This window comes from Pseudonaja textilis, chromosome 1 (genome assembly GCF_049901715.1).
Source record: "Pseudonaja textilis isolate UNSWEBS1 chromosome 1, rPseTex1.2, whole genome shotgun sequence".
NCBI lineage: Eukaryota > Metazoa > Chordata > Lepidosauria > Squamata > Elapidae > Pseudonaja > Pseudonaja textilis.
Genome location: NC_141990.1, coordinates 154,562,023 through 154,579,929, shown reverse-complemented (window position 1 = coordinate 154,579,929; position 17,907 = coordinate 154,562,023). Strand labels below are relative to the sequence as shown.

At 35.9% G+C, this 17,907-nt stretch overlaps 1 protein-coding gene across 3 annotated transcripts in view; it reads left to right on the top strand.

The window, feature by feature from the left end:
• Positions 1-16,788, top strand: part of LOC113444211 (cysteine-rich venom protein ophanin-like) — a 54,813-nt gene extending 38,025 nt beyond the window's left edge. For all 3 annotated transcript variants that reach the window (XM_087938976.1, XM_087938909.1, XM_026712851.2), the window contains 5 exons: positions 1,527-1,614; positions 2,325-2,473; positions 3,338-3,432; positions 14,894-14,982; positions 16,107-16,788. In XM_087938976.1, the coding sequence (XP_087795102.1) occupies positions 1,527-1,614; positions 2,325-2,473; positions 3,338-3,432; positions 14,894-14,982; positions 16,107-16,234 (549 nt within the window). In that variant the 3' untranslated portion in view covers positions 16,235-16,788. The remainder of the gene's footprint in view (positions 1-1,526; positions 1,615-2,324; positions 2,474-3,337; positions 3,433-14,893; positions 14,983-16,106) is intronic.
• Positions 16,789-17,907: the final 1,119 nt, after the last annotated feature.

The window sequence follows — 17,907 nt, the reverse complement described above, 5'->3', positions numbered from 1 at the left end:
GTAAGCTACAAACAACGTTTATCTCACATATTTTGCCTACCTGCCTGACTGCCCTGCAGATCTTGCTAGGGTGTATCCCTAACAATAGTGCAATACCGACAACATCTGGATGTCCTTTCTTCTACATGAAAATCAGTTACAATACTGCATTTACTTCCAAGCACTGTGGTTTCAATTGGCATCAAACAAAGTTGGAAGGGATCTTGGAGGTCTTCTAGCCCAATCCCCTGCCCGTGGTAGGAAATCCTACAACGTTCCAGACAAAATGGCTGTCCAGTCTGTTCTTGAAAATAATAATACCAATTTTCTGTATTATTTTGTAGAATCTGATTTTTTTTCCTTTTATGAAAAAATGTTGATTAGCTTCCCTCAAAAGTAAAACCAGTTTTACAAAGTATTTTACCCATTAAAATAGCAATGCATATTGGCAAGCAAATGGCCCAGGTAGATCTTTGGTTCACGTGGCAGTATCACCAGGAAACAGATTGAAAATACCAATTGGAATGATTGATGTAAATAAATAAATATTATGACATCTATGAAAAAGAAGAAAGATGGTGGGGTAGTTAGAGTGACATAAATGACAATGTCATGATATATCCCTCAGTCCTTACTACATGCACCACAAAATCCAGGATATGCTTTTGTGTAAATTATCAGAGTCACACATGAACTGATCATGCAGGAACCTTGATAAGACTGGTGATTGGGGAGGAGACAGCCAGTCTTGGGCCGCTAATGTGTGGGGTTCCACGGGAGTTGGTGCTTCTCTTCTCCTATTTAACATCTAAATGCTAGGAGAACTCATCCATCACATGGGATGAGTGTCATTAATATATTGATAATATTTAATTCTACAGTTCTGTCCCTGGAAAATTAAGTGATGCTCTGGATGGGGAACAACTGGCCTCACCTGAACCTGGAAAGATTGAGTGGCTTTAGGTTTTGGGACCCTCCAGTTCTGGGACATCTTTGGTGCTGGATGGAATTATACTGCCCCAAACCAATCCTATGCACAATCTGGGTTTCCTCCTAGACTCACAACTCCTGCTTGAGGGGCAGGTGGCAGTTGTGGCTAAGAGAGCCTTCATACAACTTCATATCATTCACGGGTGTGTGCCCATTCCTAGATCAAGGAACTCTTATTCACAGTGACCCACCTTAAAAATCCTATGTGGGGTGGGGATGGGTTATTGGAGAAACAGCCTCTCCCCAATTACATCTTCCTGTCTCACCAGATCTAGCAGAGAGGGCACTGTGTGGGTTCCATTTAGGGAGCTACATTTAGGAGGCCTTAGGCAATGGGCTTTCCTGGCTGGGGCATTCTGGGAGTTGAAGTCCGCCAGGATTAAAGTTGCCAAGGTTGGAGACCCCTGTTTTAGAGAATATTGCTGTAACTTCTGAATACACGATTTGAAGGAAGTCAAAAGGCAGTAAAAAAAAAGATCAGACAGATACTTTCTGCAATTTTAAATTGTGCCTCTTTCATTGTTTGATTGTTGCTGTTCACTTCTGTTCTTATTCAGGAATGGTATCCTGAAGCTGCTTCAAGTGCAGAACGTTGGGCCAATAACTGTAGTCTTCATCACAGTCCAAACTCTTCAAGAGTTCTTGGTAAGTCATAGTATAAAAGCATAGTATAGCTTTAATTGGTTAGAGGATTAATAGTATATTTCACATTAAATAGCACTTATATTCAATCTTGCTCTTAAATATTAGCAGAAGTAATACTTATGAATCCTCCCTTGGATGGTAGAAGGATTAAGACAGTAATTATTTTCTTAATCCCCACCCCCCATGATTTTGCAGGAAAAATGGTATTTGAAGAATGATTTTTGATTTCTTTTTTATATTATACATTACTACATTTATAGACTACCATCTCCCCAAGTTGTGAAAGATATTGTTCTCACCACAACTGATGGTAGCTGCTGAGCCCAAAGATGTTCAGAGATTTCCATAGTCATTGGAGACTTAAAACTGAATCTTCCTAATCCCAATACCACACTATGTATTAACATACAGATATACCCCAAAAATAGGGTATCTGGGTTCTAATTTACTTCTAAATAAACAGTATTGTTTTTAAACAATTGATAGCTACTTTGAACAATTAAAGGTTGTGCAAACCATTACAGTAAGAAATCGGGGTACAAATGTTCACTTCCTTTTCAATAGTTTAGCAAGAAGATTGCCTTAGTATCTCTGGAGCAATAAGTAATGCTCAGCTATCTCCTTTCTGCTGTCCTTTTGCTTCTTTCAAAACATATATTCACCTGTGTTTTCTTGCTGTTGCTTTTTTTTTTAACCCTATCCACTTTTAGAAGGAATACAATGTGGTGAAAATCTATACAAGTCAAGTCACCCTCATGCATGGAGTAGAGCAATTCAGTCTTTGTATGATGAATACAAATATTTAACCTATGACATTGGAGCAAACCCACCAGGTTCCCTTATTGGCCCTTATACTCAGGTAGTACTTTTTATATCTTTGCCATTTCTATGTTCACCAAGTGTAAATCCACAAAAATGAGTGAGATAAAAAATGGCAGATTCCCTTGAGTTAAGCTTAAATCCATGGCTGATCCTGAATGACTAAGCTAGGCCAGGCCTGGTTGTTACAGAGGAAAATCATTGCTTGAGGCTAGACTGGAAAATTGAGAGAACATCCCACAAAAAATTAATAGCAGAACATTTTTCTGTCCTGTGGTCAAGAAAACCAAGCAACTGTGTCATTGCAATCACTAAATAAATCCATAGACCTGAGCACAGGAGGATCTTGGCTAAAAGCCGTAGTCCTAGTGCATGTTAAGGAAAAGGAAAAACTAGACTTGGTTAAATGTTGCACTATTTTGTTTTTTAAGTACTGATAGGGAGTAAATGAAGGATTGCAAAATACTAAATGTATTATTTGTTATTCAAAAATAGCTGCCCATTCAGATCTTGGCTTTCATGCAGCTGGGAAGGAAGAACTAGCTTGCTGGTCATAACTCGACATGTAGACTGCTTTGGATGTGGTGGGGCACTTTAGAAAGAGATGGTCTATAAAGTTCAGGATGGAACAGTTTCGTGTTTTTTTTTTCATTTTAAATATATATATTTAAAGCACAGAGGATGAAGCTTTATTTGTTCTAATACTTATTTGCTTTGGCAAACTTTTATATGAAATGATTGGAGAAGTTATTTGTACACTCATTGTTATTGTGGTATGCATTATATACTGCAACATGCTCGCATCTGGATTTTTTTTCTTACATGCTCCTCTGAAGTCCATATATTTATTATCAATATTAAGCTTCTAGGATATTAACCTGTGTATATATTTTTCTATCTACAGATAGTTTGGTACAACAGTTACCGTATTGGTTGTGCTGTTAACTATTGTCCTTCATCTGCATACAACTACTTCTATGTTTGTCAGTACTGCCCATTGTATGTATCAGCTATGATTTCTATATTTGTCACATTTATAGCAAGTCTAATTAGAATGATTCTGATTTCCCTGGAAAAGAAAAAAATGAGCTTAAATAAAATTTTAATCAAATGTTATTTGCAATCTTACACCCAAACAAAATATAAAGCAGTGTACCATAAAAAGAAGAGAATAAATGCAAATGTAGCAGTGAAATATGGCTACTCCTAGCTAGACTTATTATATGTTAACTAACTGCAGTGAGTTTTGCATGCTAATAATTCAAGTTTAGCCATAGTGTATGTTTTTTGGGAGTTGATATTTGTTCAATATAAGATATTGAAAATGAAATTTATCAAGATCCCAAGGATTATTTGAAATAGGGGTTCCAACAAAGAATTTCTAAAAGCTAAATTCTAAGAAATGGGCCTAGGGCCTATGGACAAATCCTTTCTAAGGAGCTGATTTTCCTAAATCTGACTTGGAAGATGACATGATGGAATATGAAATTATAGCAATGAAAAATTTCACATACTATTTACTGACCTTGCCAGTTTGAAAAAATATAATTTCCTAATGGTATCCTCAAAAGTAATTTACTATGTTCCACTAGTGCTCTACAGGAAGAATCCTTTTTGCTAAGAATGTCCTGTCTTAGAACCTCAACAGAATGGAATGGAATGGAATGGAATGACACTTTTGTCGGCTATACATGAAGTGTGATTCAGACTTTAAATGAATGTAGTCCTGCTCTTGGCATGGTCCACCATTCTCATACAGTTGAAGACAGATGTAGTTTTGGTCTTCTAGATCATCTTTTTAAAGAATACCTGGGGTTTGAGGCTGAAGGGAAAATGTTTGGAGTTTCTTCTACAAATGGAGCCTCTTCTTTTTGCAGATGGTATGCCTAAATCCAATCTATCATTAGTTTGAAATATATGTAGTGCATTTACTGTTATAAGGAGGAATTCAGTGTGCATGGGTATAACTTCAGTGAGAAGTTCATCAAGAATAGCTCTCCCTATTTTTACTATTTATTGCCTGTTTGACAGGAACACAAGAATCCATTTATAAAGGGATCCGGAAATACTATAAGAGTTTAGATTTAATAGTAGTTTGTCATGTACCACTGAATCAAAGGCTTTGCAGAAGTCTATGTAAATTGTGTCTATAGCTTTACCCTGGTCAAGTCGATTGGCCCATATGTTTTTGTAGTGTAGGAGTTGAAAATTGCAGGATAATTTTTTCCTGAAACCAAATTGTTTTTTGGAGAGTAGGTGGTTTGAATCTAAGTGGAGGGTGATGAATTGGTTAATGATTGATTCCATGACTTTGCACATGACACAACACAGTGAAATTGGTCTGTAGTTTTCAACCAGCCTGGGGTCTCCTTTTTTGAAGATAGGAATGACCATAGCTAAGGACCATAGGTTCGGTAAGGAGCTGGTTCTGAATGATATTTCATATATAATGCTTAGGGGGTTCTGCTATGGCAGAGGAGAGCTTTTTTAAGAAGTAGGCACATAATCTATTCGGGCTAATAGATAGGGATGGTTAATGGGCTGAAAGGTTATCTAGCAAAAATGTTTGAACTGCTAGTAATCATGATGGAAAAAATGATGAAATAGGAATTATGACAGCCCAATGCAAATCCCACCCTTTTTTATTGTGCCCGGAATAGACACAGTATGTTAAGCCACAAAGTTTGTGCTGTAACATCATTGTTCTTTCCTCCATAAGTTTTTATCTAGCAATAAAATCAAAAATACTAATATTTTCATAAGATTGGCTGACATACATTCTTAGTTATATTTTATTTCAGGAGATCTTCCAATTATTTACCGCTGTTGTTTCTGCAATGTTTTATGAATAGAGTTAAATCCAAATTAAAATTAAAACCAATTCCCCAATGCTATGGATTACAACAAAGAAAGCAAAGAAGTGACCACACTGGATGAGGAGTCAAGGTAAATGAGTGGGAATTTTAAACAGACTAAGGAATAGGGGGAAAAAAACTCCTTTCCTTTCAATCTTTCTGACTAATTTATGCTCACTGGCTAACAAGATGGATGAAATTCTGATTTTCATAATTCAGCTGTTCTTTGTTTTACTGAAACCTGGCTTAATCCACAAATTCATAGGGACAACACCTTATACATCCCAGGATTTCAGACATTTAGATCAGACAGAATTGAAGAGACATCAGGTAAAACAAAGGGTGGAGGATTATGTTTATATATCAACAACAGCTTATCTCAGGATATTACTATAATATATAAGTTTTGTGATGAAAACTTAGAGTCTTTACACATCAACTGCAAGCCAGTTTACTCTCCACGTGAGTTCTCCTCATTTCTCCTAATAGCTGTGTTATGTTCCTCCACAAGCCTGTGTAAACAAGGCATTACAAACTCTTGCTGATCCAATTATGGAGGCTGAAGCCAAACAACGAGGTTCCCTTCCCATAATTTTAGGAGATTTCAATCAAGCAAATTTAAGGAAAGAGCTCCCAAAATATTTCCAGCATGTAAATTGTCCCTCCAGAGGCAAAAATACTTTAGACCACTGCTACACAACAGTAAAAGATACATATAGGTCTTTACCATGAGTAGCTGTGGGACACTCTGACCACTGCATGATTCACCTTGTACCTGCCTACAGACAAAGACTTAAAACTATTAAACCAACAATTAAATCAGTGAAGACTTGGTCGGTAGAGGCAAAGTTGAAACTCTAGGTCTGCCTTGATTGCACTGATTGGAATGTTTTTGAAGATGCCTCTGCAGACCTCAATGAGCTCACAGATACTGTAACATCATGTGTTAGCTTCTGTGAAGACTTATGTATACCAACAAGGAACCTGCAAATATTTGGCAACAATAAACTTTGGTTCACAGCTAAACTTAAGCAGCTACGTCATTCCAAAGAGGAAGCCTACAGAAAAGGTGACAGAATGCTATACAACCAGGCCAGAAACATATTAACAAGAGAGATCAGAACAGCAAAAAGAAACTACTCTGAAAAGTTAAAGAATCAATTCTCAACAAATGAACCATCAAACATATGGAAAACTCTTAACAACATCACTGGCTTCAGCAAAACTCCTTCCCAGGCAGAAGGAAATCAACAACCAGCAGATGACCTGAATGTGTTTTATTGCAAGTTTGAAAAGAAACTACAGCCACCTCTCTCCACAACCCACATCTCAAGCACACCAACAGCCAAGCCTCCTACAACTGGCCCCAATCCATTGGGCTCACAACCTCTGGTGATCACAGAAAAAGAAGTGCAAAATCTATTACACAGACAGAAGCCAGGAAAAGCACCAGAGCCAGACAAGAAAACCCCTTCTTTCTTAAAAGTCTGTGCTGACCGATTGGCCCCCATCTTCAACTGAATCTTCAATAGATCTCTAGAAATGTGCTATGTTCCTTCCTGCTTCAAACGTTCTACCATCATCCCAGTGCCAAAGAAGCCCTCCATCAAGGAACTGAATGACTACAGACCAGTTGCTCTAACATCTGTAGTTATGAAAATCTTTGAAAGGCTTGTGCTGTCCCACCTGAAAACCATCACGGATCCTCTGTTAGATCCCATGCAGTTTGCATATCAAGCAAATAGATCGACAGATGATGTTGTTAACATGGTTCTGCATTACATCCTACAACACCTTGAATCTCCAGATACCTACGCAAGGGTCCTCTTTGTAGACTTCAGTTCAGCATTCAATACGATCATTCCAGACACTCTTCAAAGTAAATTAAACCAACTAGCGGTACCTGAACACACTTGTAAGTGGATCATAACCTTCCTAACAGACAGAAAGCAGCAGGTGAAGCTAGGCAGAATCACATCTGATACCCGTACAATCAGCACAGGGCCCCCGCCAAGGCTGTGTGCTTTCTCCACTTCTCTTCTCCCCAATATACTAATGACTGCATCTCAAACGATCCATCTGTTAAAATACTGAAGTTTGCTGATGACACAACAATGATTGGTCTCATTCAAGACAACGATGAATCTGCATACAGACAGGAGGTTATACAACTTGCCTCATGGTGTAACCGGAACAATCTGGAACTGAACGCACTCAAAATCATAGAAATGGTGGTAGACTTTAGAAGAAACCCTCCCATACAACCACCTCTTACAATACTAGACAACACAGTATCAACAGTAGAGACCTTCAAATTTCTAGGTTCTACGATATCACATGACCTAAAATGGACACCTAACTTCAAAAACATCACCAAAAAAGCACAACAAAGAATGTTCTTTCTGCGCCAACTCAGAAAGTTCAAACTGCCCAAGAAGCTGCTGATACAGTTCTACAGAGGAATTATTGAGTCTATCATCTGCACCTCTATAACCGTCTGCTTTGATTCTGCAGCCCAACAGGACAGACACAGACTTCAGAGGATAATTAGGACTGCACAAAAAACTATTACTACCCACCTGCCTTCAGTTGAAGACCTCTATACTGCTCAAGTCAAAAAGAGGGCTGTGAAAAAAAAAATGAAAATTTTATTTGGGTTTTCACAAAAACAAAATACAAATAAAACATCTTTTTTGAAAATAGCATGGTCCCAGGTTATCACTTCTTCATACAGACACAAAACTCAATTACATGCTCATTTTTATATTCTATTCCATATCTTATTACCATTTTATATTTTCTACATAGCTTTTCCCCTCTTCTAATTTTCTCAACTTTGTTTTGATTATCTCAATTCAAATCATTATATTTATACTTTTGTCTGTCCTGTTATAATTTCACATTATCTTTTCTTATTAAACAAATTTTTCCCTGTAGTTACCAATTAGAGTATGACACCTTTATATCTTTTAATTTTATCCATTCAAGCTCTTATTTAAGCTTCAATGTATAGCTTTAAGATTATAGCATTCAATATAATACATAACTTCCAATCGAATTCTGCTTGGTATATTCTTAAAATAGACACTATATTCTTAAAAAGATATATGTGTGTGTGTGTGTGTGTGTGTGTGTGTGTTTTCTGAGGTTCTCGCGGGTATTTGTATTTGGATCTTTGGTTGTTCGGGTTTTCTCCTGCGTAAGATTCGAAGTATCTAGGCAACGTTTCGATGAAGTCTCATTCATCATCTTCAGGCTTCTGTCTTTGGTTCTTGCTTCTCAGAGTGATGTGAGATTGCAGCTGCTTCTCACATCACTCTGAGAAGCAAGAACCAAGACAGAAGCCTGAAGATGATGAATGAGACTTCATCAAACGTTGCCTAGATACTTCAATCTTACGCGGGAGAAAACCCAACAACCAAAGATAACACACACACACACACACACACACACACACACACACACACACACATATATATATATATGTAAATAAAGCACATTCCATTCCAATTCAATTTTATCATTAATATGCATTAAAACCTTAACATCTTTAACATTTCTTTTCAATTGAATATCATACTTTCTTGGGAAAACTTATAAACTTTCCATAGTTAATTTTTTTCCCCCATATTTCTCACTTATATTTTTATAAATCATTATTAATAATTAAAAATGTTCCCTTTTAATTCTCTGAATCATTTTAATTCATTTATTTATTAACAAAGATCCCACTGCGTTACAATAACTATTTTATCCATCATCATACTTTCTAAAGTTATTTCTATTTGTAATATAACAAAACTAACTTATGTACCTTTGCAGAATCCCTTTTGCCATTATCTCTAAACAAACTTATGGTTACAATCCTTATATCTTTTCCCTGTTTCTCCATTTCTTGTTTCTGTCTTTTACAACTTCTTTTCCTTGCCTTCTTCCCCCTCTTCTTCTCCCTCCCCTTTTAGCCCCCTCATCTCTCTACTTCTAACTCTCTCATCTGTAATCCTCTCTTCTGTTGCTTTCTAATATTATATTTATCTTTCAGATTGTTCTTCTTTTTGGTTGTTTTTTCTAATCTTAAACCTTTCACTCTCTTTCCTCCTTTTTCTTTTTCCCCCCACTTAAAATTATTTGATCATTAAAGATGGCTTCTTCTTTGTCCCAATCTTCTTGTTCTGCAAGCATTTCTTGTTGTTTCTCATAGTTCCAGATCTCCATTTCTAAGAACTGAAACACGAAACCAAAAGAACTTCTCCCTTCTTGTGCGTCTTCTTTCCATTTTTTAAGTTCCATTTTCAGTTCTTCTAAGAGTGATACCATTTTAAAAACTTTTAAACAACCACCCAGTTAATTTTAGTCATCTAGATGTAAAAACCAAAAATCACCAAGTAATCCAAATAATCCAAGGCTGTTTCTACTTGCTTCTTTTTTCCACTTTCTCTTCCTGGGGTTCTATTATTTTGTTACCAAGTTTCCATTAAAATGTATCTTTGAGGAATCTTGTTAAAATTTCATTCTAAGTTCCTTTTAATTACAGTTCCATTCCTTTTTTAAAAAAAAACAATTTTATTAATTTTAACAACAAACAAAAACACATAAAACATAAAAACATCATCCTTTCCTTCATGAGTTTACAGACAGTGTATCGGTTGGTTTATCACTTTTTTTTGTGCATCCATTTCATAGTCTCCATTGTAGTTATATTGTATAATAGCTCATATTATCAATCAACAATTATATAGCCTGATATCATTATTAAAGAATCATTTGACTATAATTTTATTAATTTATACTTTAGCGAGATAACTATAGTTTACTTAATTTATTTTATAGCAAATCATCAAGTCATACCAAGTCTATCTTAATAAAATTTTATAAAGATAATATCATAGAAAAAAAGGAAATATGTATTCATTGTTTCCTAAGGTTCTAAATATTCTATTATTATATTTTATTATCTAACCATTGATAGAAAAGGTCCCAAACTTCATAGAATTGTTTATCTTCTTGTTCTCTAATTTCAAATGTCAATCTACTCATTTCAGCACATTCCAATATTGTCTTAATAATTTCTTCCTGTGATGGTATTTTCTCACTCTTCCAATTTTTAGCAAATACAATCCTAGCCACTGTTAATACATTTACAATCAAATATTTCAAATTTTTATTGTATGTATCAGGTAAGATTCCCAATAAAAAAATCTCTGGTTTTAAATCTATATGTTTCTTTGTCATTTTTTCCAACCATATGCGAATTTTAGTCCAATATTTTCTAGCGTCCTCACAAGTCCACCACATATGGTAATATGAGCCAGGTATCTGATGACATTTCCAACACTTTTCAGATTTATTCTTGAACATTCTTGTTGGGGGAAAATGCCACCTGTAAAACATCTTATACAAATTTTCTTTATATGCTGTTGATATTGTCATTTTATAATTTTGAGACCACAATTTTTGCCATTTCTCTAAGTCAATCCCATATCCAAAATTCTTCCCCCAAAAAATCATTGTTTCTTTAACTTGTTCTTCCTCTAATTTAATTTCCAGTAAATAACCATATAGTTTTTTAATCACTTTTTCATCAGTACCTGTCAAAATCTTATCTAAATCAGTCAATTTATCATAAAATCCCTCTGTTTTAGAATCTTTAACATACCTTGAGTGTATTTGCGCATATGAAAACCAATTCATCTTTATACCTTGTTCTTCTAAGTTTTGCATCGTTTTAAGTTCACCCTTTTCATCCAATATTTCCCCATATCTAACTGTTTGTTCCTTCTTGTATATTATAGGATAAGAAAAAGCTTCAATAGTTGATAACCAAACTGGGGTTTTCAAATAACATTGTCTCTTAATTTTCTCCTAGTTTAACCGTAAAGACTCCCGTATATAATGCCTTCTAAAATAGCCCTGCGATTTAGTTCCCTTGTACCACAGAAAGGCATGCCAGCCCAGTAATAGATCATGTCCTTCTAGTGCCAACAATCTTTCTTAATGTTATCCATCCTTTAGCCCACATCAAATTTGCAGCTTGATAATACAACTCCCAATTAGGAAGGCCAAATCCTCTTCTAGTTCTAGCATCTTGTAGAAGTTTTAATTTTATTCTCGCTTTCTTACCTTGCCATATACACTTCAACACAATTTTATTTAAGTCTTCAAAATAATCTTTGCCAAGCCTAATGGGTATTGTTTGAAACAAATATAAAATTCTGGGTAAAATATTCATCTTGATTGTTGAAATTCTGCCTATCAATGACAGTTGTAGGTTTTCCCAATTCTTCAGATCAAGTGCTATCTGCTGTTTGAGTTTAATATAATTATTCTTTTTCAATGTAGTGCATCTTGATGTCAAATATATCCCCAAATACTTAACTTGATTCATAACTTGAATTTTCAACAGGTCTGCCAGCTCTTCTCTTTGTCTTAATAACATGTTCTTTGTCAGGATCTTTGTTTTATCTTTATTTATTTTCAAACCAGCCATCTCACCCTATGTCTCTATCTTTTCCAATAATTTTAAAGCTGTCTCTAGAGGGTCTTCCAGAATGAAAACCAGATCATCCGCAAAGGCCTGTAGTTTAAATTCCTCCTTTTTGATTTTCATTCCTTTTATATTTTGGTCCTCTCTAATATTTCTATTCAAAACTTCCAAAGTCAATACAAATAACAAAGGTGATAATGGGCATCCTTGTCTTGTGCCTTTTCTTATGTTAATAGAGTCTGTAAATTCTCCCTCTAACATTACTTTTGCCGTTTGCTTATGATATATGGCTTCTATTGCTTGAATAAATTTTCTGGCAAAACCCACCTGTTCCAGTAGTAGTAACATAAATCTCCAGTTCACATTATCAAATGCCTTTTGGGCATCTAGGAATATCAAGGCCATTTGTTTTTCAGGGTGTGCCTCATAATATTCCAAAGTGTCCAGAATTACCCTCATATTGTCTTTAATTTGTCTCTTTGGCAGGAACCCATTCTGATCGGGATGAATAAAGTTATTTAAGTATCTTTTAAGCCTTTCTGCCAAAATTGAAGCAAAAATTTTATAATCTGCATTCAATAAAGAAATAGGTCTATAGTTCTTGATTTGTAATGGATCAGCCCCTTCTTTTGGAATAAGTGTAATATAAGCTTCTTACAGTTCCATTCCTTAATTCCAGGCAGTCTCCTCCATTTTTCCACATCCTGCCCTTCTATTCTTTTTTTATTCTCCTTTCCAGCTTTTAAAAACTTTTAAATGTCCAGAAATCTTTATTTATCCCTTTGACTTTTATTTTCAGCTTAGATGCCTATTAATGTCAAAGTGGATTTTTTTTTCAGTTTCTTGCTTAAGTCTCTTAGCTATCAGTATAAGGAAGGGAAGAAAAAAAACCCTAATCCTTTCCCTTCTCTTTCTCCCTCGCATCTTCAAAATCTTCTTTGGGAACAATGTTGTTAAGTTTAAATTCCAGGGTACCTTATTTGTTGCTTTTGCTGTTTGACCTGGCCAACCAAAACTTTCTCTTCTTATCTTCCTCCTGCACATTCTTTTCCGGTCGAGTTCTTCTTTGTGGTGGCCATTTTTGACCACCACTACAACTGCCTTCAGGAAAGGGAGTAATGGCCAGCTGGAGGGGAGAGATGTGGCTCTCCTCAACCCTGCAGGCTTTCTCCCCCTTTTTCACCACCTCTATGGGGTGGCTTAGCCCTGAAACCAGCTGGCTCGGGGCACTCCAGCAGCAAGCCCGGATCGAAGCCTCGGACAGATGAGGTTTCGGTCTGTGCTCGCCAAAGAGGCTCAAACCGGAAGTCAGGGCTGTGAAAATATTTACAGACCCCCTCACATCCCGGACATCAACTGTTTCAACTCCTTCCCTCAAAACAAGGCTATACAGCACTGCACACCAGAACAACTAGACACAAGAACAGTTTTTTCCTGAAAGCCATCACTCTGCTAAACAAATAATTATCTCAACACTGTTCAACTATTTACAAAATGTACACTACTATTACTGTTAATCTTCTCATCACGCCTTATCACCCATCCCCTCCCACTTGTGATTGTGGGACTGTAACTTTGTTGCTTGTATCCTTACGATTTATATTGACTGTTTCCTAGTATGATTTGATTGTTGATTGTGCCCTATGACTATTATTAAGTGCTGTACGTTATAATTCTTGATTCTTAACAAGTGTACCTTTTCTTTATGTATACTGAGAGTATTTACACCAAGACAAATTCCTTGTGTGTCCAATCACACTTGGCCAAAAAAGTATTCCATTCTATTCTATTCTAAAACTGACTTTGGGATTTTTAAACAAAAGGCCATACAGGTAGTCCTCATTTAGTGACCACAATTTGGACTGGCAACTCAGTCACTAAGCCAAGTGGTCATAAAGGGGAATAATGGCTGTGTTACTGTGTTAATCTCACTTTCCTCTACTTTTACAGACCAGCAAGGGTTGTAAAAGCAAGGATTGGTAGCAACATTGGCTTTTTTTGTCAGCATCATGATTGCAAAAGTTTGCTGTCTAAGTCAATCACTGAATGAAGACTACCTAGATAATTCTACAATTTCCCTGAAATATCTTTCTGTGTTGGTCATAACGTGGCAGGATGTTATGTTGTTGCTTGGATATCTGTTTTTTAACATATTGTTTCTCTAGCTCATGAGGCTGAACAAAGGTTTTTTTGGAAATGAGTAGCCTAGAAATTCATTCAATGCATGCATCCATCCAGAAAATAGAAAGCAATGGATGGAGGGATGGATGGAGGGATGGAGGGATATCTTCTTTTTCCTTCTAGACCAGAATATAAGCAGCCCCCAGAATACTAATTTACTATTTTTGACATGAGCAAAAGGGACAAATTATTTACCACATGGAATTTACTGTTAGATTATATTTATTTCAATTTCTTTAATTTTAATCTTTAATTTTAATTAAATTTAATTTTTGTCCTAATCCGGTTCATTGTTTTTTATTTATTTAGCTTACTTTTCCATTCATCTTATTCTTTTTAACTTGAGTGGCAATTCCAGGAAGGGAACTGGAAATCTTCAACCTGCAATCACATGTTTTGTCACATGGTTTCTCCCCAATTATGGGCAATACCTGGGAAAAAAAACCATGCATAACATAACATGCATAGAAGCAACATGGATAATATGCATAGAAGGCAGACTTGCATCCTCAAGCAATCATAGCCTATGATTGGCAGGAATGGAGGAAATCCTTTCTGTGTTGCTTAGAGAGAACTGAGAAAGAAAGAGAGATGGAGAAAGGGTGTTAATAAAGAACGAGGAAAACTGGAACAGGGGAAAAAGGAAGACATGAGGAGGAAATCAAAGTTTCCTTCAATTATTTCTTTAACAAGCTGAGAAAATCTTTTTTTTTTTGCTCTCTCACAAAACGTGACAGAATTTACTGCCTTTTGGAGAAGACCTCAGAAGTCAGGTCTTCCCCTTTGATGGTGCTGTCTGCTATCTCAAAACTGAAAACCCAAACCAGAGATACCAAGACAATGCAAACAAAGTGAATTATCTAGTGATCCTGCATGGGGGTTTTGGAAATCACAAATGTAAGAGTAATAACACCATCCTGTTCATCTTTTTTCATTCCAGAGGGAACATCAAAGGTTCAATTGCTACTCCATATAAATCAGGACCACCTTGTGCGGACTGTCCTTTGGCTTGTGACAACGGACTATGCAGTAAGTTTTTTAAAAAAAAAAGCTCAATTATTAAATGAACATTTTTAAAGATCATGTCATGTCACCAAAGAACAGATTTTATATGAACAGCTAACTGCCTCTTGGTAGAATAACAGGCATAATGGAAGACGGTCAGCTATCCAGCAAGGCAAACCTAGGCAAGACAACTGGACCACCACAAAATGAAACATTTATTCATGGGATAACCAGATATCTAGAGTTGCCTCAATGGTGCTTGTATATGAGCCCATACTAGTAGTTGCTGAGCCCAGACAGTTGAATCAGAAAAGATGAGGATGATATCAATCCATTTTAGCTTATTAAGAACTTAAAATCCATACCAGCTTTCTCTGAATTTTGTTCAGGGTTATTGTTGAAACTAATTCAGCAGCTATATATAATTGCTCTAATATATTCTCTAAAATAATTACTCTAAGTACCAGAGTATTTTATTTTCATTTTATTTATTTTATTTGATTTGTCAATTGCTTACAAGATAATAGGTATAAGTATATACATAGTTATGAATGCATGAAATGGGTACATATAAGAAAAATAAAAGAAACAATAGGACAGGGACGTTTTTGGGGTTTGGGGAAGAAACCACAGAGTCAGGTAGAGTATTCCAGACATTGACCATTCTGTTGCTGGTCGTATTTCCTGCAATTAAGTTTGGTGCAGTTAACCTTGAGTTTGTATCTATTGTGTGCTCTTGTGTTGTTATGGTTGAAGCTGAAGTATTCATTGACAGGTAAGTCATTGCAATGTATGATTTTATATACCATACTTAGATCAGATCAAAGACGGCATAATTCAAGGTTTTCTAGGTCTAGAAGTTGAAGTCTGGTGGCATAAGTTATTCTACAATGAATAGAGGAGTGGAGAACTCTTCTTGTGAAATATTTCTGGACTTTCTCAACTGTGCTAATATCAGATATGTAACATGGCTTCCAGACTGATGAGCTGTATTTTTAAAATCTTCAGCTTTAAAGCACCCTATTAAAAATACGTATGTTTTATTCTAAGTTCTAAAATTTTGCGTACAATTGTAAAAGAGTCCCTAGCAGTTATACTTTGGGTACTTTCTCACCTTTATTCATGTTTCCTCTTTTTAAACTTTTCAGCAAATCCTTGCAAATATGTAGATAGCTTCTGGAACTGCGAATCTCTTGTGAACAGAACTGGATGCCATATTGGATTGATCAGGACACATTGTCCTGCTACTTGCTTCTGCCAGAATAAAATAATATAGCCGATCTCTCATTCAATATTTGTTATCTCTGCCAGAAAAATCTAAATTCCTATTAAAATCACAGCATCTTTTAGTATCAGCAAATTCTTATGTGACATTTGATTTCATATACCTTGCATGAGGGTCTTATGAATGCCTAAGGGAAACGTAAGCAGGAGTACAGGTGAGGGATGAAAACTGTAAGTTCAAAGGGCCATAGGAACAATCACAGGCCTGCGTAACATCCAAAAAATGCCACACTGTAAGCTCGATTAAAAGCAAACACTGAAGGCCTGAAAATAAGATCATCAAAATTCTTTGTAATCCAACTATACCACAAGCATTTCTTAAATGCTTTTACTAAATCTAATCTAGAACTGATTTGATGCCCTTCAGGCAAACTGTATGCCAGGTTTCGGTGTTTTTGGTGTTTTAATTGGTTGTAGTTTATAGCTCAATATGATTTTATGATTTTTAATTTTTCATTGAGAGCCACCCAGAGTTGGATGAAAGATGGGCAGCTTTATAAATGTTTTAAATAAAAAATAAATTCTGTGTAAAAGCAAAACATACAACTGACTGGTCAATGTATTGTGTATATGTATACATGTGTTTTTGTGTGTTTGTAATTTGGTGTGACAATTTACCAAAATATTATTAAAAAGGTAACCTTCGTAAAGTAAATATCTCTGATGAGACTCTTAAGCTAGACATTCAACCAAAGGCCTACCTCAAAACAGTAAATGTTTTCTTCTGCATAATTTTTTTTAGTGTTTTCCTACTTAAAACAAGAATTTTTTACATTAAAAAACACCTTATAATGCAGAGCTTAAACATCACAAATTCAATATTATTTAGAAACAAACATGAAGAGTAAAAACATCCTATTGTCAGACTCAACACCTAGTGACAGTGGAGGTATCCCCATATGATTTGCTTGGAAACATATGGAAATGGCCTTATATTGCCACCTTCTATATGTTTTTAACTTCCCAGTCTTGCTCAGCATAGCCCTAGAAGTTGTTGATGGCCTCCCTTCCAACGGCTAACCCAGTCTGACTTTATTTAGCCATTTATGACTGAACTCTTTCTTCACTGAAAACAAAACTGCCAGTATGAGATTGCTTTTACACAAACCCATGGTGAGGACATTCTTGAAGTACTAGATATAATTTTTACTTAACGGGGATATTACAGAGCCTAAAAGATACAGAAAAGTGGCAGCCAAAATTACTAAGAGAGTGAAGAGGTCTCCTGTGGAAAAAAAATTATATACTGTATGTGTGTGTGTTTGTGTGAGTATGCACACACAGAAAGAGAACGGGGAGAATATATTCTCACGTTTGTATAACTGCTTAGTTCACAAATGTGACTCAATAGCTTAAAACAGTTAAATATAAATTAAAATAACAGCATGAGAGAATGGATCAGCATCTTATACTATCTCACAGAATCTCCATTTCTTTGAGCTCTCCAAGGCCGCGGAAGAGGAATTTCATAAATGCCAGTAGGATTGGTGCTTTTATCACCTCAGGGGGAATGATATTCCAAAGAGCAATTCATGGAGTGCATTAGAATAGTCTATTTGGTCACCATTCAAAAGGTGACAAGGATATGAGTTTCTATGAACACCACCCTGGAATGGGCAAACTGGCACACAACCCAAAGCTGTCCTCCTATCCATGACTGCAACC